Genomic DNA, 21,268 nt, shown 5'->3' with positions numbered 1-21,268 from the left:
AGCATACACTATAAAACAAATGTAGTCTCACACTTTCTATACACTCAGAGCTTCTGAAGTTCACTATGACGACATTGTAAAACTTTGGCCACCCAAGACTTTATTAATGCTTTCTGGCTACAAGACAAGAAATAAAGGTTTTAAAAAAGAAAACCTAGAAAGTAAGGCCTTCCGCTACACTTGTTTTATTAGCAACAGAGGTTAGAGATGAGACTCCTAATATTTTTTTATATGATTAACTGGTATATAATAAGGGCTACAGAATCAATTTTTCATTTATGGTACCAAATCTGATTCCCAAAGTAAATTTTCTCATAATATTATATAATAATAAGTAGGAAAAGATAAATGAGCATAAAGTACTGCTGAAAATCCAAACAACATTATTCATGAAGATTCTGCTAGACAAATCAGTTGAGAACTATCACTATCAACATCCAAGATTGGTTGGAAGCCAAGACACCAGAAAATGAATTTAAAAACCCCACATGAAGCCTAAAAGCAAAGTGTCATTGCTTCCTACAAGAAAGTCATTAGCCCCACGCATTCTCAGGACTTGAATTAAGCCAGCATCTAAAGGCAGCAGTGCTTATTTATTGCAGAAACTGCATTCACAAGTCAGTTTCCTTTCAGACACCTAAATGATGTCAGACTTGCATAAAAATGTCCACTGCCAACACAATAAAAACACATATCCTCCCTAGACAAAACTAGCAGTACTCCATTAAAAAAAGAAGCCTAGTTAATGAACCAAGGAAACTCTTAAAATAATCTTATTTTTTAAATGAAAACACTCATTTAATTTTGTGCTTTAACATATATACAAGTGGAGAGAATGTGGCAAGCATACCAACCTTTGCCATCATCAAAAAGCTTCAACAACCTCTAAAGCCATCACCATGTAAAGACCCATTAAAAACTTCATTCCTATCACAGCATCTTTGAAAAGAAGACGAATACTAGGTTTAACTGTCTTCCTGCTTAAGTGACATAATACTTATACATGGCAAACAAGGAACTTACAAGCTACTCTTCATCAGTGAACACTCTATATAAAAGATCAGGAAAGTGTATTTAAAGTTCAAATTAAAACAGAATATAAAACCCCATTCTCAACAAATTAACAAACTCATGAACAAGCACAGAAAGAAAGAAAGAAAGAAAGAAAGAAAGAAAGAAAGAAAGAAAGAAAGAAAGAAAGAAAGAAAGAAAGAAAGAAAGAAAGAAAACAAAACAAAAACAAACCTATGAGGACCCAGCTTTTTCTACATAAACATCTGGGAAAATGCAAAACCAAGACCTTAATACTCCCTTTTATAAGTAAGATAAACAAGTGACAATCTCTAAAAGGTACTGAATGATGAACATGCACCAAAACAAAGGAAGGCAGTGGGACTTGACTGGGATGTAGCTCAGTAGCAAAGCTTATGTTCAGCATATTTAAGAACATTAATCAATGATTTTAATACCCAAAAAGATCAAATATGAAATGGTCTCCTATTCACTGCTACGTATCAAATAGAGACTAGATTCAAATTGAACATACACTATCTTTATAACACTATATATCCTCCTAAGCCTACTAGGTATGGAAATGGAAAAGAAATACAAGTTAACTGCTGAATATTGTTTTCAAATAAGCTTCAAATTTATAGTCTACCAACCTTTTGACTTTGAAAACCATCTAGGAAACCAAGGTATACATTAATAATTATATGTAACGAGCAGAGCCACATAGAAGGATAAGTTACCCTGTACTTCATAAGGGCCCTATCAAATAGCATATAATAAACAAAATCCAGACTGCTCTAATGTGCCCTCCCCAACCCCAAAAGAATAAAATTAAGAACATTTAACCTAACTCTCAGGACAGGAGAGTATAATATAAGTACATTTAACCTAACTCTCAGGACAGGAGAGTATAATATAAGAACATTTAACCTAACTCTCAGGACAGGAGAGTATAAGAAGTCTCCTTTAAAGAACCTAAGTCAGCATGGCCGTCCTAATGCTTTGTCCCTTTTGTTTGTTTGTTTGTTTGCTTTTACCATAATTTTTAGTGAAAAAAACTTACCTAATGAACAAATAACAATCAAACTTTTTGTAGGCTTTCTAAGAGTCTGTGAACATCTCCAAAGCAACACTTAAAGCAAATACCAAGCCATTAAGTATGATCTGATGCTCTGAGGCAAGGCAAAGCTCTGATGCATTGAGGGTCTAAATGCAAGGATTATAAAGAAACAAGGATCCTCAGCCATAAGCATGAAGTTATAAGAAGTTCCCACCTATAAAACCTATAATCTACTTGTCACGTCTCTGGAACTAATCAATATTCTGAAAAGTACTTGAACCAGGAAGATAAAAAAGCAAGTACTAAGTAATATCCATGACAAAAAGCAAAGTTTGACGTCTTTCTTGAATGAGAGAAATTGATAATGTTATAGAGCCCTTCCAACTCAGCATATTGCAACAGTTATGCACATCATTAGTACCTGTGCTCCTGATACAGGGCCAAAGGGGTTTGGTGGTCTCATGACAGGCTGGCTGTATATTAAGGTTGGTTGTGTCATTACAGGTACACTTCCCATCTGAGGAGGCTAAAAAGATAGAATAAAATTAAGAAATTCTGGTTTACATATTCATTATTCTGGAGGAAGTAAACAAGGCTAACTAACAGGAATGCAAGGTTAAGAGTACCTTTGCTCAGACAATAAGGACAAATTATTCTGCATGCAAGTAAGAGTAATATGTACTTTTAAAAGAAGTACTACTTTCATATAGAGTTCACTCTTAAAAAGTAGAAAATAGACAGGTGGTGGTGGCAGCACACCTTTAACCCCAGCACTCAGGAGGCAGAGGCAGGTGGATCTCTAGAGCTCGAGGCTAGAATGGTCTACAGAACAAATTCAAGGATAGCTAGTTAAGCTACACAGAGAAATCCTGTCTCAAAAACAAAACAAACAAAAAAGTAGCAAATAAAGCCTAGCTTTCCTATCCAGTGGGTTTGCCAAACTTAAACTGTATTATAGTAAAACAAAAATATTTCTGACCAAAAAGAAAAAAAAAGGGGGTGGATGGGAGAAGAGGAAGGGGAGAAGATAATGGCAGAGAAAGGTTTCCCAAGTACCCAAGTCCTCAGGGTCCACATACAGAGAAAGCCTGTAGGCTCTACAGCTAAACAGTAACATACTCAAAGCAACCCAATTGCTTTGAGTATCAAATCAAGTTTTATGTCACTATGTAAACGATCATAAATGATGGCTGATTGTATGTGTGTATACATACATGTGTATGTATAGGTAGGTGCAAATACAAGTGTGGAGTTCAGAGATCAACCTCATGTCACTGATGGTAACAGAATATACATTGTGGGAATGGTGAATGGTTCAAAGACTGGTTTTGTACTCCAACAGTCACTGTCAGAGGAAAATCATTCTGGCCTATACCACACTAAATTTACCCCTAATTAACTCAATTATTCAATTCCACAGTACTAAGGTGGTATCACCTCACTACTTGTAACAAAATAGCTTGAAGCTAACATTAACATTTAAGTCATTTTGTAATGAAAAACAACATATACAGCAAAGTTATGAGTCGAAAAACAAATTATTAACACTGGGCACACCAATCATAATTCCTATTTTACAACAAATATTCTAAAAGATACTTATGGAAGCAATGGTTAGGTTCTTAAGCTATAGGGCACTACTTTAAAAAAAACACTAAGGTTGAAATAAATCATGTTAAGAATAAATTACTCTACTTTCCAAAAATTATATTTAGAAATATACTTACAATTCCATATCCTATCATGCCCGTTGGTGTAGTAGCAGGATAGGCCATTACAGGGGGCGCCTGATACGGCAAAAGAAAAAATAAAACAGGAAATGTTAATTCCTGCACCTCATGATTTTAAAGGACTGTCAGATTTCTATTTTAAAACCAATTGCTAAGACAGCTATGATTAAGTGACATTTATGATTACTGGTAACTATGAATTAACACTCAGTGAGGAAAATCTCAAAATTAGCAGAAAAGCAAAATTGTCAAAAGGAAAAAAAAAAAAAAAACCCACTTAAGCTTAGACTCGACCACAGTCTAAGACCATAACATACTTTATAGCATATAGCTTTCAAAGACTGAGACAGAGTGCTTGTCCTATCCATAGCTCCACCAAATAAGAAAACAAATTAAAAAGTCTTCAGGTATTTAAAAATATCCAAAAGTTCCAAACTTTAAAGCCCATCATTTTCATAAAAAATGTTTATCAAGAAGAACATAATATGGACTGTTTCTTAATATGTTTCTTTAGTACTAGAAGGGAAAAGAAAAACCTTATGATTCTACATCAATTAGGAACCTGATGTTCAAAAAAACCACAGGAAGACCTCGAGTGACTACTCCTATGATCACAGCTTTCACATAAGTAGCTACATGTTAGCTTTCTAATTTGTTCCAAAACTATCAATTACTTAAGAGGAACAAGCATGTTCTAAGTTATATATTAGTGAGGACCCCCGTTTCCTACTTCTTTTATTGATGACTTGTAAACATACTAGAAACATAATATTTTAGGTATGGCTGCTGTCTTAACAATATTCCCTCTCTCATAAAAAGCTAAAACTGAATACAGGTGAAAGACCAACACAGCTAAAGTATGTTTGAAAACATGAAATTATACAACAGTTTTAACATATGCATGAGGTTAAATAAAGCATAACTTTAAAAATAACACTAAAGAGTGAAGTTTAGTATTTAGGTGAGCATGTAGGGCGTATTGGTCTCTCCCTACTTCAAAACCAAGATCTACAAGAGCAGTAAGACAAACTGCCAAGTACAGCAGAAGCCTGGAAGATTACATGCAATTGTTATTTTAAACATTACCACAATCAACAATTCCCTTCATTCAAAAGTCATCAAGTGCACGGTGGCAGCACAGATACACACACAGACACCCAGCCATCTGGCAGCAAATGGCGGAATATTAAGCAAGAAAGAAAAATTGGTATTTCCCATGCCACCATGAGAATCAATTCTGCAACACACCCATGAAAATCAGTAGATGCTAGGAATAATTTCTGGCACACTGAAAATCTGATGTGGAAACAAAGAATAGCTGGAAGGTTATGAGATTCTGCTGCAGCGGTGGTTAATAGCATGCCAATTTATTGCAAAAAAAAAAAAAAAAAAGAGGCTAGTTTTTGGTCACTTACGTATTGTGGAAAATGCATGCCATTCTGTTTTTCCCAGGGAGAACAATTACATAATGCAATAACACTGGATTAGAGCAAGTACTTACACAACAAAATACACAGAGAGCATTTTAGTTTACATGTACATTCACTACCTAAAACTCTGGGTATTTTCTATATCTAATAAAAGAACATCTATTACCAAAACACTATCAAGGTTGATAAGGGGAAGGGACTTTTAGCTACCCCCCCCTTTATATATGCAATGCTTTACTATTTACAAATGTATTTAAAACAAAATACATAGTGACATTAGTAAGGAAAATTCAAGGGCATCCTCAAAATAACATGACACCACATGTCTACCACCAGGGCAGGACCATCATTGAAAAGAGGTTGTGGCATAACAAATATTTTGATAAAATAAGTGTATTTATTTACAATTTAAAAAATTAAAAACCTTGACAGTGTTTAAGAATTAATCAAAAGGTTAGAAATATAAAAAAAAACAAAACACCATAAGCAGCAGTTTATTCTTAGTGAGTCACATCACAGGCCCCACACGTTAGTCATCAAAAAATAAACTATCATATACACACAAATATCTTAAGTAAGATATCATAAGAGATGACCCATACTAACATATATAATACACTGTTATTTTGACAACTTACATACAATGCTAGATGGTTAGGTGTTTACTACATTCTAGTAGTCAATCTTAAGGTAAATATTATCGAAAGCTTTCGGATGAATACTGACTTAAGATTAAATACACAAATACCCACTGTGACTTCATATTAGTTGTAGTACTTACAGCATCACACAGACATTTTTAATGAATAATCCTATCTGCAGTCAGAAAGCCCACTAACTTAACTGCTGCCAGCAGTTTTAGTCACTGAAGTATGTTATAAAGGAAAAACACTACATTCAGAATCAGGTTTCAACTTAAATCAGCTGTTTAACTGCTTTTCATAAGGGGCTCTAAAACAGCAGCACAGATAACATTGTACTTCAAAGTGATATATGTACTCCAACTCTCCTGAGAGAGTACTGTACTCTTACACTTACTGTATATGCTGTGTTTGTATGTAAAAACCTAAACTATGAAGCTAGACATGTTAGAAACCTGAAATTCCAGCACTTGGGAGGCCAAGGGAGAAGGATGGTACATTTGAAGCTGATCTGGACCACTTAGTAAATTCAGAATCAGTATGGGGTATATCACATAAGTTTTGCACAGGCTCACACCTGCATCCTCAAAACAACAAAATTAAACTTGAGTCTTTCATTTTATAAAAAGTAGTCAAGGGCAGTTAAGAGTACAGACTGGTCTTTTAGACATCCTAAGTTCAACTCCCAGCAACCACAGGGTGGCTCACAACCATCTGGTGTGTCTGAAGACAGCTGCAGTGCACTCACCTACTTAAATAAATAAATCTTAAAAAAGAAAAAAAAAAGTCAAAACTTTTACACAGATTTAGCCTCAGCCCACAATTTTAGCATATCATATAAGCAACCCAAACAGTAATGTTTCATAAGGGACTTTATTAAGCACAATGGAGCTTCCTATTAACAGTTGGGGAAGCTATACTATATATACCTAAGTGATCAAAACCCTGTTATCATCCCCACTGAAAGAAAGGAGTATGTTTTTCCCTAACTGAGAGAGAAGAAACTTGGCAGATTAAGATAAAGCAGGAAAAGACAGGAAAGTAGCCATAAGCTATTCTGGGCCACAATACAATTAATACAGTAATTAAGAACATCAATATAATCTCTTTGGTTCTAGCTGCTACTTAACTAGCACACAATTATCTGCTTGCTGTTAGTAAACTTTATAATCCCCAAATTCAGTATTCACAGTACTTTCATGCACATGTGCAGAGGTATATAAATTGTAACATGCAACAGTTCCTTCCTCAGTAAGATGGAATAAATTAGAGGTTGTCCCTGCAATTTTTGAAATTATAGGCCATGCACCAGTATGTCTGGCTTAGAATGAGGCTTTTTTCAGGATGTGAAATTACAATATAAAATATACAAATGAATGTTTTCCCTAGCAATGACTCACTAATTCAGTTATCAGGGGGACTTAAATCAAGTATTGAATGGCCACAAATAATGAGGAACTATATAATACTTAGAAGACCTAAGAAAATAACTTGTTTACTCATCATCAGGTCTAAAGGATATAGGACTTAAGGTTACAAAAAATAAATAATAAATTTGAGAGCAACAATACTAAGAATACATCCCATTACTCAAGAACTCTGCAATACTGTTGCACTTCTTAGTAACTGTGCATGTACTAAGTGGGAGAAAATAATAGCTGCTACCACAGCCACACATTATTCATTAGATTGATATCTATCATGGAATCATTTTAAATACATGTTAGGAGTTAAAAATGTGCCTGACAAAGACAGTCAATCATCTTTAAAGAAACAATGAAGTACTAAATAAAACTTAGTAATAATGTTTCCACTTATGTCTACTATGTTATATTTGTTATACATTTAGTTAAAACATTCAGGTATATATAAGCTTCCCCAACTCACCATTGTTGCAGCGCTCCAGGCAGTTGTTGGTGCAACCTTTGGTTGCCAGTTAGATCCTCCAGTTAACTTCTTTTCACCTGGTTGACTCCAACTTACATCACTTTAAATAAACATAAACATACAATGTTTCTGAACTGTATGAACATACTGAACATTTATTGTACCAAGGTGACATCTCTATATGTACTTCTGAAGTGAAAGTCAGAATAGGTTCTATATGATATTTAAGTAATACAAACAAGACACTTCTTAGTGGGTGGGTAGGGGAGCAGGGTGGGAGGAGGGTATAGGGGACTTTCAGGATAGCATTTGAAATGTAAATGAAGAAAATATCTAATAAAAAAATGAAAAAAAAGGCACTTACTTCTTAGTGGTTCCATTTCCAATGCCAAGATCTAGGAAAAGAGAAAAGTCTTTACAAACTAGACTCATTTTAACAATTTAAGCTTAAAAATGACTGGAGACTCAAAGGACTACTTACTGCCCACAAGGTTGGCTAAAGATGAATCCAAGTCGTCAGACACTAATTTGTTAGGCGGAAGTTTGGCAACAGGAAGACTCTGGTTCTGGGAGGCCACTGTTGGTTTGAGAAGTCCACCTAGTTCATCAAAGCCTTAAAGTTACAAACAGATGAAATGGGACGCGTAAGGAACCTCACGGGCTACGGCTTTCTAAAGGAATTCTCTCCCTTCTCTCCTTGTTTGCTCACTGCAAGTTTTCCCAGGACATGGGAAATGCCCTCACGTGGAAAGAAAAATCTGCCACCTTTAACTGAACTTAACAGAAACTGTGTGTCTAAAATTTAATAACAAAATTATACCCAAATTTAAGGGGGTGATAATAAAGCGCTATAAAAGGGGAGGGGGACGTCTCTCCCTATTCCAGCAAATTTTTTCTAAACACTTTAGGATAAAGTCCTTTTTTATGTTGAGAAAGAATATTTTATAATGTCTTATATTGGAGCTGAAGAAATGGCTGAGCAGTTCTCAGTACGCATGTCAGGTGGGAAGCACCTGTAACTTGAGCCCAGGGTGTCCAGTGTCTCTGGCCTCTGCAGGTACCTGCACTCATGTGTACATACCTACCCACCTCCAGACACATAATTTAAAAAAATTAAATCTTTTAACTTAAAAAATAACAACTAAAAATCGTTTTTGACAGGTCCTTACTGCACAGCGCTAACTGGGCCAGAATGTCTACGTAGACCAGGCTGACGTCAACTTCACAGAGATCCACCAATCTTTGCTTTCCTAGTGGTGGAAGTAAAGGTATATGCCAACATGCTTCAGTCACAACAAACCGTTCTTCTAAAAGTGTGTGTGCGTGTGTGTCTGTCTGTCTGTCTGTCTGTCTGTCTGTCTGTCTGTCTGTCTGTCTGTTTCAAAAGAAAATCCGTAGGAGTTGATTCTCTCCAATGTGAATCCTGGGGCTTGAACTAAGGTTCTAAGGCTTTGCAGATAAGTGAGTGCCCTTAGCACCGAGCTATCTCACAAGCCCTAGAAGGCATATATTAGAGAGCTTCTCACACTTCTCATATTTGGGAATTTAAGAACCTACGTCAGAGGCTGGGGAGCTGGACCAGTGGTTAAGAGCACTGGTTGCTCTGTCAGAGGAGCCAGGCTTAGTTCCATTTATACACACGGTGGCTTACAACTGCCTATAACTCTAGTTCTAGGGAATCCAATGCCCTCTTTTCCAACCTCCAAAATGGGCCTACATGCACATGCAAATGAGCTTTCAAATACAAAACCTATTCGTATACACTAAATAAATTCCTAGTCCAAACAAGCTTGCTTCTTACTTTTTGGATAACTAATTAAACATTATGTAACTAAAAATACCCCAACATGTTTTAAAGTTAAAATGTAATTGTTAGTCAAAGTCAGTGATCATCTCCGTGTAGGAATAAAATTAGAACATGTGTACTTTATAAACTTCAAGCTAACAAGAAGCATAAAGTACAATCCTCATTCTAGAGTTTTATAGTTTTCAAAATATAAATTAGTAGGTGCACCTTAATAATAATCAGTACTAAAATGACTTTTTAAAGCCTGTAGCCATAAACCCTTTAACATACTCTACTTAAGTTATATAGAAACTATCTAAATAAACCAGGTACCACGCACTATGTCTTCAGTTTAAAAATAATCTCACACACTGTAAGACCAACTGGTCACTGTTCATTTCAGTAGAAGAAAAACTGTCATGACCAAAAGCTATAGTACTTTCCAAATAGTCACTAACAATTTAGCACTTTACCAAGAAATTGTTTTCTTATTATATAGTGGAACAAACAAAAGTTCCCCTAAACTCTAAAATGCTACCAAGAAAAAGGTAAAATTAATACTCTTTTAAGTTCTCATCAAGTGATTTGGGGGAAGAAGATCAATTTCTCTAATTTATAAATGTTAAAAGCAGCATGTTTCCTATAGAGGATCGACATTAACATGTCACCTATCATATTTTAAATAAAAACAACAAAAACTCTCCTCTTACCACCAGAATCTACAGCAACATTCGTAGATTTATTTCCAAACACAGATTCAAAGTCAACATTAAGGCCAGCTGAAGAATGTGGCTGTGCAACTGGAGAAGGACTGAATCCTAAGAGGAAGCAAACACAACACACACATGTTCAGTTCTCCACTCACTGTCTCATCAGTTACAGAGTAACTGTAAGTTATCTTTAAGAATGGGAATAGAATGGGAAAGTAATACATTGCTTAACAAGAAACCTAGTTCTAAAGCAAAAGTTCTCTTCATTATATCACATTCCTGTTTTTTAAGATATACTATCACATTGTTGTCCAAGTGATCCTCAGCCCAAGTGTGAAGATTAAAGGTATGAACCATCAACACCAGCTACATTTCCATTAAAATCACCCACTAAAAAAACTCAGAATAAACAACATACATTTATTCCTGACTTTACTTCATTACATAAATGAAACCTATTCTTATATTTTATCTTAATTTTGCATCTGATAATTTCTTAAAACTTGAAGTCATCTAAAACCCCACGCTGTCTCTCTACCTACGACCTTCTGTACTCTGAATTTCTCCTACCTACTTTCCCTTTCCCTACTTCACCCCAACTGTCACACATTAAAAAAAAAGTTTTTTGTGTGTGCCTGGGTATATGCTTGTGGGCATGCATGTGCTACAGTGTATGTGTGGAAGTCAGAAGTCAACTTCTGAGTGTTAGTTCCTTTCCTCCACCATGTGAGTTTGGGATACAAATTCAGGTCTCACTGCTTGGCAGACAGCACCTTTAACCCACTGAGCCATATCACTGGCTGAGAAATTACATGGTGTAAGATAAATCTGAGAACTGCTAGGATTCTAAAAATTGCAATCTCACAAATGTTTCTGCCTGTTTTAAAAACACTAAAGAAAAATGATTTTCTTCTTTCAACTCCCATCCACTCTTTCAATTCAACTTAACATTTTTAACACTAGGAATGACGAGTAAGGGGCCAAGTATGCTAATTAGTCTAGAACTAGCCTGAAACACACACCCATACAAGACACCCTTACTCTTTCTTATTTTATTCTGGAGCTAATAGTGTTAACATAACAAGTACCAAGATTGAGTCTCTGAGGCCTGCTAAGGCTGAGTTAACATAAATGCTTTAATTCTCAGGTTATATTTTTCTAAAGTTCAGTGTGTAAAATTGCAGAAGCTAAAAATAATTTAAAAACATCTAAAAATGTTAGGTCTGTTGCATGACTTGAGGAACTTTGAATCACTGAAACTATTTAGGTAAATAGTTTGCAAAGGATCACAAAAAGAGAGTCTTACGATATATATGAGGTGGTAGTCACTTGCTTCTAAAATCTCTTGCTTCCTAGGTTCTATCAAGTCAGAATGAAAACACATAAATAAAAGCACCTGATTTTATGAGGTTATCATTTATATCAACAAGGGAATTTCTGAAGTTCTACACAGATTCTCTTCCTCCTAGAGAGGAGATCCATCTTCAAAACCTCACTTCAAATCCCCAAGAATAAGTTTTTGTTTTTCACTCTTTCTCGTGTGTGTGGTGTGCACATGTGCGTGTGTGACTGACTGTGTGAGCTTATGTGCCCCTTACACAGGCAGGATCCTGTAGAGCAAAAAAGGGCATCAGATCTCCCTGGAACTAAAAGTTACAAACAACTGTGAACCTGCCATGTGATGCTGAGAATTGAACCTGGGTCCTCTGGAAAGGCAGCCAGTGCTCGACCCTTCAGCTATCTCAGCTCTTCAGCCCCAGCAATGGTTTGTGACACCATTCCTTACAAAGTGGTATGCATAATAGTGACCCTACTTTAAACTAGTATCTGGAGTTATGAGTATTTAAGATCCATAGGTTTTAAGAATGTTTAAAGTTTGACCTTGTTCTAACCCTTAAATTACTTTTACATCAGAAACACTGGTCTCAGGATGAAGAACAAATACATAGTACAAATGCCCTCTTTCTACCCTTTATAGCAATCTTAGAACAACTCCATTATTTCCTATTATAGGGAAACCATCTTCTGAAGTCTTTAAGGTGATTAATTGAATAATTAAAAAATAATTAGCTGCAAGTGCAAAAAGAAAGGCTAAAAAGGAAAAATGTAATCCAAAACATGTACCTCAAGTTGGGGTTTTTTTTCTTTTAATCCTACATAGACAAAAATGTAATTTCAAATAATTTGTAATGTCTGGGGACGCAAGCAACATATTTCTAAGGTAATCATCCTTTCTGTATACCACTGTGCATGTACACACACATGCAAACACAAACACACATGCATTCAAGGTACAGATTTTGTTTACTATTTCAGTAAATATGATTAGTCTAACACTCTCCTGTCACTTTTTTTTTCAGTCACTTATCAGGATTATCAACTTTTAAATTTTAAAAGCTACTTAAAACAGAAATACAAAACCTTAAGGTTGAGCCAACAAGATGGCTGAGCATGCCACGGAAATCTCAGGAGTAGGTAGACCAATCACCAGAACTCCATACCAGATAAAAGACAACCAACTCCACAAAGCTATCTTCTAACCTCCATGTCAGGACATAGCACACACACACCACACAAACACATCGTATACACATATAGGTAGATAACACTGGGGAAAACTGTAAGAACAAAAACACCTTCAGAGAGTAGAAGCAGGAGGCATCTGTATCTGGGGCCAATCTGGGCCACATGGTGAAACCCTACTTAAACAAACAATAAGCAAGCAACAACAAATCCAACTAATAGCACTACTTCAAAAGATACACTTTAAAGGGAAAGAGGAAAGGAGACAGAGAGGAGAGAAGAAAAGGAAGGAGGAAGAGATAGAGGAAGGGAAAGAAGGGAAGGAAAAGAGGGAAGGGAAAGAGAAAATCTACTCCTACTTTTCCTAAGACCCAGAGAAAACTGTTCTTGGTTGGCACCAATCGACAGACAGTATTTCTGGCCAATCTCATAAAGACATAATAAATGAACTGAGACACAAAATAACTAGCACTGGGACAGAAAAGCATCCCAACATCTTTGAAATCAGGCCAGCAAGACAGTTCAATTGGTAAAAGCATCAAGCCTAATGACCTTAGTTCAATCCCAGAACCCACATGGTGGAATGAGTACACTAACTGCAACAAGTTGTCCCCTGACTTCCACATGTAAGCTGTGGTGCTTACACACATACACCCACACCTGGGCTAGATTTTGTCTAACTCTTGTATTAACTTAATTGGGTTCCCAAAATTGCCGGAGAATCAACATAAGATATGAAGGGTCTCTGCTCCCAGTTGGTTCTGACTGGTTAATAAAGTTGCCAGTGGACAATGGCTGGGCAGGGAGACAGAGGTAGGACTTTAGGATTTGCGAGCAAGGGGATTAGGAGAGGAAGAAGGAAAAACAACCGCCATGCTAGGAAAGAAATAAGGTCCAAGCCTGAGAGGTACAGAAGAGAGGGCATACCAATCATATAAGAGTGGGAAAAGACCCAATTAGGTCTAGGGCAGATGGAATATAGATTTTAGTAAGTAATAACTCAGGAGTATCAGAGGGGAGGTGTTGGCAGCATGTAGGTTTGAGAGTGGCCCAGCTACTGAGCTGTTTAAGGCTAAAATATAATGGTGTGTGTGTGTGTGTGTCTTCAGAACCCAGAACATTGTGGAGTAGGTAGTGAGGAATCTATGCCATACTACACTGAGGCAATTTGAGGAGAGGTTAATTAATGACTGCAACACCCACACACCTACACACAAACACTAAAAACAAACAAACAAACAAACAAACAAAAAATTTAAAAGAGAAACTGGCTGGGTTGGCAAACTGAATAGATTAAACAATTTCATCTAAGGCCAAAGACTTATTAACACTTGAATATCCAGTTAGTTGATACCAGAATACTATTGAGGTCTATCCTACACACACACACACACACACACACACACACACACACACACACACACAGAGTGTGTGTGTGTATTCACTTTATATAAACAGGAGAAAAAAATATATATATTTACTTGTTTTACATGTATGGGTGCTTTGCTTGCATGTGCGTGCAATGAATGCCTGCCTGACTTGTGTCCCTGGAAGACAGAAGAGGGCACTGGATCCTTACAACCGTATGTGAGATACCATATGGGTGCTGGAAACTGGATCAAGTCACCTGGGAAAGTAGCAAGTGCTCTTCACTGCTGAGCCATTTATCCTTTCCAGTTTTTATTAACTAAAAGTAAATCATTTTTATGAACTTGAACTTTTGTTGCTACTTCTGGACCCCCAACACAAATGACTCAACAATTCTACAAATAAAAGCAATGCAAATAATCAGTCTTAAAGATGCTTAAATAACTTAGGTAAGAAATATACAAGATTGCTTTTCATGATAGTTTTGTAATATTTATAAATGTTTGGCATAGTGTTAGGTATTAAGCATTCTCATATAAACTCCTGACTGTTCCACAAGAATATATCAACTTTCATAGACTCACAAAGACTAAATGTTTAAAGTAGAACTTGAATTCAAACAAAAATTTGCAGGAGTCCAAACATTTTCCTATCAAATGTCCTCATTAATTCCCTTTTAAGATGTCATTTGTGCTGTATATATACATTTATTGCTTTGTTTTTTTCTTTGAGACACGTTCTTGCTGTATAGACCACCCTGGCCGCAATAGTAGAGATCCACCTCTCTGCTTCCCAAGTGCTGGGATTAAAGGCATACACCAACCATTCCCAGACTATGCATGTATGTATATGTATATATATATTTAATGACAATTTAAGGGAATCAAGTACTGTGCATAAATATACAAAATTATCTGGGCTTATTTTTAATTGTAGTACACTGGCAAAAAAACAAAACAAACAAACAAACAAAAAAAAAACTGGAAGAGCTGCAAAGATGAATCAATGGTTAAGAGTATTTGCAGCTCTTCCAGAGGATCAGAATTCAATTCCCAGCATCCAAATCAAGTGGATCACTATTGCCTCCAGGATAACTAATCCTCTTTTACGGCTATCAAGAGCAATCACCTACACATGCTACATATACTCACACACAGAAATACACATACACACAAATGAATAAATAAGAAACCCCCACCATAGTTGAAAAGAAATCAATGAATACATAGAGCTTTAAATTCTACAAGCCAGTAATATTAAAGGTAAAATATACTCATGAAAATATCTAAGTACAGATTAAAAGGTATAATAAGGTATCTACTTATAAAATCATAATGTACTAAAAGAAAAATAAGGAAAATAAGAATAGAAAGGGAGGGGATGCAATTTTAAAAAATCAAGTAAGGACTGAGATATAGCTCAGTGGTATAATCTGCAGAGAGTGCCCAAGTTCTTAGGTTAAATCTTCAGTACCAGAGTAGGTCAGGGGAGATGAAGGGAGGGTGAAGAGATAGGGGAGCAGGCCTATTTATTCTTAACAAGTTTATGAAAATTAAGTCAGCTGTGGAAGAATACATTTTTAAACTCAGTACTTAGGAGGTAGAGGCAGGCAGATCTCCATGAGTTCAAGGATAGCCTGGTCTACATACTGAGTTTTCCAAAACAGCCAAAGATACACAGTAAGACCTACATCATGGAGAAGGAAAGGAGGTTATGAAAACTTACTTTACAGGGAGAAAAACAGAAACTTCTCTTATGTAATAATCAACAAAGTAAGTCAACAACAATAGAAGGCTCATGACATATAAGAGCATAAGGTCCCCCAATGAAGGAGCTAGAGAAAGTACCCAAGGAGCTGAAGGGTTCTGAAGCCCCATAGGAGGAACATCAATATGAACTAACCAGTACCCCAGAGCTCCTTGGAACTAAAGCACCAATCAAAGAAAACACATAGTGGGACATGTGGCTCTAGCTGTATATGTAGATGAGGATGACCTAGATGGTCACCAATGAGAGGAGAGGCCCTAGATCCTGTGAAGGTTCTATGCCCTAGTATAGGGGAATGCCAGGACTGGGAATGGGAGTGGGTGGGTTGGGGAGCAGGGGGAGGGAGGAGGAGATAGAGGATTTTCGGAGGGGAAACTAGGAAAGGAGATAACATTTGAAATGTAAATAAAGAAAATATCTAATAATAATAAAAAAAGACACTATGTTTAAAAAAAAAAAAAGAGCAGTATTAGGGTAAGCTTGAGTACCAAGAAAATTCTGACAAGGCACATAAGCAAGGGACACAAGAAGAAAGAGAAAAGGAAGAACTGGGGATGGAGGAACCAAAGGAATTAAAACAAATCAGATAAAGCAGACCTAGACAAAAATTGTAACATTTTTTTTCTTACTTTAAAACTTACTACTTCCTAATTAACTCAAGTAAATTTGGCTTTTCATATACTACAACAATGGGTTAGTCCAATCATTTTTCTAATTTGTCACTTAAATGTCACTCATACTTTTTTCTTTTTTCAGACAAGTAATGAAGAGATACCCTTACAAAGGGGACTAAGGATAGGTATCATTTAGGGCAATATGGAATTATGATTTGCAATAGTTTTAATAACTCCTCTCCTTCCAGTATACAAAAGTAAAAATACAAACACATATAAACATATAAATGTAGATGCTACTTTTTAAATTAATTCTGTGAACTAATTAACAGGATACTACACAAGATATTAAACTATAGCAGACAACAAGACACAGAAAATACACTCAAAGAAATCTGTTTCCTAAATCCTACAGTGAATATAACCAGGAGTATTTGAAGAATCTTAGGATATGATCATTTCAATTAATTTAAAAATCTGATGTTAAAATCCAAAGTAATTATTGCGGGACTTTAAATCTAACTAACACATAAACAAACAAACAAACAAACAAACAAACAGACCCCAAACCTCAGCACAGACTTGAATGGGGAAGAAAAGGTTAAATGGTACTTTACCAACAAACATCTCATGAGTAGGTGTCCTAGTAGTAAAAGTGGATACATCTGAAGCAATGGGCAGGTGAACATCACCACTACTTTTTGTGAGGAAAGGGTTTAAGCTTGGAATGGCATCCTCAACAGCATCTAGAGTAGCAGAGAAAGGATCTGTGCAGTCCCAGTGAATTACAGCAAAATGAAGAAAGGAAGTAATATATTAGTATTGTCATTAGTCAAAAGATGCAAAGTGAAAAGTAGTAGTTATATTATTATTAATTTTGCACACAAATATATATCGTAATCACTAAGATGAAAGACTTGTATCTAGCACACAGAAACCCTTAGGGAAGAATTGTCTCCATTAACAATCACAGCAGAACATTACAGGCGTCCTCTCCCACGTGAGAAAGTCAATAGTCACATAGTTAAATAAGAGAATAACCACCAAAATATAAGGGCCACTCACCTTGCACCTGCTCTAGCTGAGAACACTGGTTTTAATGGCTTAATCTGTTTACTCCAATCATTGAAATAAACATTGGTAAAGGTGTAGTATGAGTAAATTTGCAGAAATATAAAAAGTCACTTCAAATTAAGGTAAGAAACTGATTCTAACATTTGTAAAACTCCTGCTTAAGTTCAACAGTCAAGAAACTAAAATAAAATGAATAAAAGATTTAATGAAAGGGAAAGGACCTACTTACAACTAAGAACAAAGAAGACTTTCCAGTCTGGGGACAACTTTAAATGTCCTACAGGATAACAGATGTTCCCATCATATAACTAACAAGCTTTTCTCCTTCAAATTTTCGATCTAAAGTTATTCTTGAATTAGATATTTCCTGTTCCTATGCCTCATTTAAGATAGCTGTTCTAGTGATGAAAGCCTTTTCTTAAGATTTAAACAGTTAACTAAAGGAAAAAAGAAAAAAAGAAGAATAGCAAATATATAGCATCATACTTTTCTTTGCAACAACTAAAATCAAGAAGATGGTTCTATCTATACCTTCAAAAAGCCACCTCTTTAATCTATTGCTGCTTTAAGACTACAAAAATCAACAATAACCACACAAAGAACTAAGGGCCAGCTAGATACCACTATAACAGGTACACTTCAATCAAATCAAGAGTCAATCAAATCAAGGCAAGCATTTATTAACTCTAAATGTAACGACTTAAAAATTCAGAAAACACACACACAAGAAAATAACAGTTACAGGTTTAATTACAAAGCATCTTTAAATAACATTTTTAATTTTTTTATCCTAAGTACTTATCCAGGAAGTAAATATTCCTATAGATTATCAACTCACACTAAAAATCATTTTGAAACCCAAAATATAGTAATTAACTACTCAAACTTAAATGATACTTTAACATCCTTCTCATGCATGCAGCAGTGGGGGGAGGGGGAGATGGCAAAGTAACAAAAAAAACAATTCAGAAATCAACCAGTCAGATAGATACATGAAGTTGACTTTGGTAGGAAAGCCACAATGCAATGTGCAGACTCATGCAGATGGCCTGGACTAGCTGCCTTGAAAGGCATGTGATATAGATTTTTCAGGTTAGAGTCCATGGCTCCTGTGGCTCTGTGTGCTTTTAGTTCCTGAGAAACCAAGGCACTCCTTTAGGCAGTAAAGCATTCAAACCACCTTTGATTCTGTGTCCCTTAGAAGTCAGGGAAGTATGTATCAGTTTGGCTGAACGATTAGATTTATATATGCTAGTTTTATATGCTAGTTAGATTATTATATTTATAAATATATATTATATAAATACATAAAAATATATATAAATATATATTATATTTATATGCTAGTTAGATTAGATTTATATATGCTAGTTTTATATGCTGCACACCCTGTCTAGACTGCAACCACCATTATATCATAGCAGCCACCATTACAGTCTGTTTTTGTAAGTGTATAAAGGTCTGACTGCTTAGAATAAACCTGTCACAGCCTTAGTGTTGTTGAGAGCCCTCCAGCCTGGCCTGGTTTTCATTTCCACTAACCATATCAGAGAGCCTGGTTTGGTAAGTAAGCACTGGTGCTTATATTAATGCTGTCTCCCCATTGTAGTTAGTCCCTTGTATAATAAGGACATCTGGGTTTAGAGCTGACTAACAGAGTTGGAAGTATCCTTTGAAAATACTTGATGATGTAGAGGTTTGTTGTTTTTTGAGACAGGGTTTCTCTGTGTAGCCCTGGTCAACGTAAAACTCACTCTGTAGATCAGGCTGGCCTCAAACTCACAGATCTGTGTGCTTCTGCCTTCCAAATGCTCGGATTAAAAGTATGCCTGATGTATAGTTTTAAAGTGCATTTTACTTTGCTGAGCAAATAATAGAGAATACGCAAAAATGTGCATATGCACTCATGGCTGACCATTCAGACAATATCGAGCATTTGTCCTATTAATCTAGGCAGTGCTAATCAGTAGACAAAATAGTGTAAGTGCAAACTATTAAATATGATGATATTCTGGCTATCCTAACTTAAAGCAGCTCCTAGACTGGCAAATCTCAAGACTGTCTTCACCTTTCTCTCGTGTGTATGAAGTGCACTTGTGAGTCCATAGCATAGCAGCCTGAAGCAGACACCTGTCCCTTTAATCTCTCCAGGCTAGGTTTGCTAGTCAGTCTAGCAAGCTTACTCATAAGATGGTGTTTCCAGTTAGCATCTAAACTCTGAAATATGACCAGTAGGGCTCCATAACTACCTGACATTTACATGGGTTCCAAGGACCCAAATTTGCCACCTCTGGCTTTCTCAGCAGCAAGGACTTGAGGGATGTCCCTAGCACCCTTAAAACTTTGGAAAAATAATCTTGTCCATTATATTTACTTTTGTCTTAAACAAGGCCTCATGTTACCCAGGCAAGCTTCAAACTTCAACTCAGTGGTAAAGCATTTGCCTGCTATGCTTGAGGGTCTGGGCTGCAGTCACATTATTGGGGGGAAAAAAAACCAGAAAAAGTTTTGTTTTGTCTTTTTACTATTTATGAAATTTTCTTATATGTAAGATTTTTTATTGTAAATTGGCCTCAATTAAAAAACGAAAACAAATCCTAACCTGAACATCAAGGATATGAACAATAACTCAACAATTTCCTGTACTGACTGAAGTCCTTTAAATACTTCAGCTACTTCGTCATGCATAAACCAAAACACCGAAACTATTACCAATTCAGAAGTTAAATATTTTTATGAGAAGGTAGGGATTTAATTCTGTGTAAATTAAAGGAATTATAGTAAAGACTACATCCCTTTTCTTACATGTAACTAAGGTTTTGGAAAAGAAACTGAGATTTTTATTCCTCCTCTTCAGACTGAGTTAGTTCCATTTTGTTTGTTTTGAGACAGAGTCTTTTTTTGTAGACCAAGCTGGCCTCAATTTTACAAAGGATCTACCTGCTTCTGCCTCATTTATATTTATAGCTACATATAACAAGAAGTACTCTAGAGCTGGGCGTGATGGTTCCAACCCTACTATCCTAACACTTAGAGGCTGAGGCAGAAGGACTGCCACGAGTTTGAGACCAGCTTGGGCTACAGTGTGAGAAAACAACAGAGCTCAGAGTAGAGACCTGAGTTGGATCCTTAGAACCTACATAAGGTCAATGGAAAGAAATGATACCACAAAGTCGTTCTCTGACCTCCACATGTGCATCTTGACACACAAGCAAGCCCCCACAACAACCATCACAAAATGTTCTCTATGATAGATAACCCTTGCCTTCACCGAGCTTAGATTCTTGTATACAAAACAGCGTCTTTGGGCTGGTGATGAAGCTCAATGGCAGAGCATTTGCCTAGTGTGTGCAATGCCCTGGATTCAATACTCACAAAAATACCACACCAAAAAAAGAAAAACACAAAGGAGCCTTGGAGAGGATGGTAAGGGAGAGGGAGAAAGGAAAGAAGCATCCAAACTATATTGTTAATTCAAATGATTAAAGATGAAAATCTATTTCATGTGCTGTAAAAATTTAATAATTCAAATGTTATATGAAAGCAAATACAAATTTCAACATATTTTATAGTTTTCTTCTTAGTATCATTTTTCTGATAATCTCTTTCCAGCAATTTTTGGTGACTATATAATACACATAATACACATATACATATATACATACAT

The 21,268-nt window shown here is 36.0% G+C and overlaps 1 protein-coding gene across 21 annotated transcripts in view; it reads right to left on the bottom strand.

Moving 5' to 3' along the window:
* Picalm (phosphatidylinositol binding clathrin assembly protein) overlaps positions 1-21,268 on the bottom strand; it is a 79,256-nt gene that overhangs the window by 9,935 nt on the left and 48,053 nt on the right. For 2 of the 21 annotated variants that reach the window (XM_006507594.4, NM_146194.5), the window contains exons 13-20: positions 17,145-17,294; positions 10,256-10,363; positions 8,241-8,372; positions 8,124-8,154; positions 7,760-7,859; positions 5,217-5,240; positions 3,799-3,858; positions 2,493-2,597 (exon numbers count right to left, since the gene is read on the bottom strand). In XM_006507594.4, the coding sequence (XP_006507657.1) occupies positions 2,493-2,597; positions 3,799-3,858; positions 5,217-5,240; positions 7,760-7,859; positions 8,124-8,154; positions 8,241-8,372; positions 10,256-10,363; positions 17,145-17,294 (710 nt within the window). The remainder of the gene's footprint in view (positions 1-2,492; positions 2,598-3,798; positions 3,859-5,216; positions 5,241-7,759; positions 7,860-8,123; positions 8,155-8,240; positions 8,373-10,255; positions 10,364-17,144; positions 17,295-21,268) is intronic. The other 19 variants (XM_006507595.4, NM_001252520.2, XM_006507599.4 and 16 more) reach the window with 10 other exon arrangements.

Source organism: Mus musculus, chromosome 7, assembly GCF_000001635.26.
Source record: "Mus musculus strain C57BL/6J chromosome 7, GRCm38.p6 C57BL/6J".
NCBI lineage: Eukaryota > Metazoa > Chordata > Mammalia > Rodentia > Muridae > Mus > Mus musculus.
Note: the sequence above shows the minus strand (reverse complement) of the source record. Positions and strands in the feature narration are given on the sequence as shown.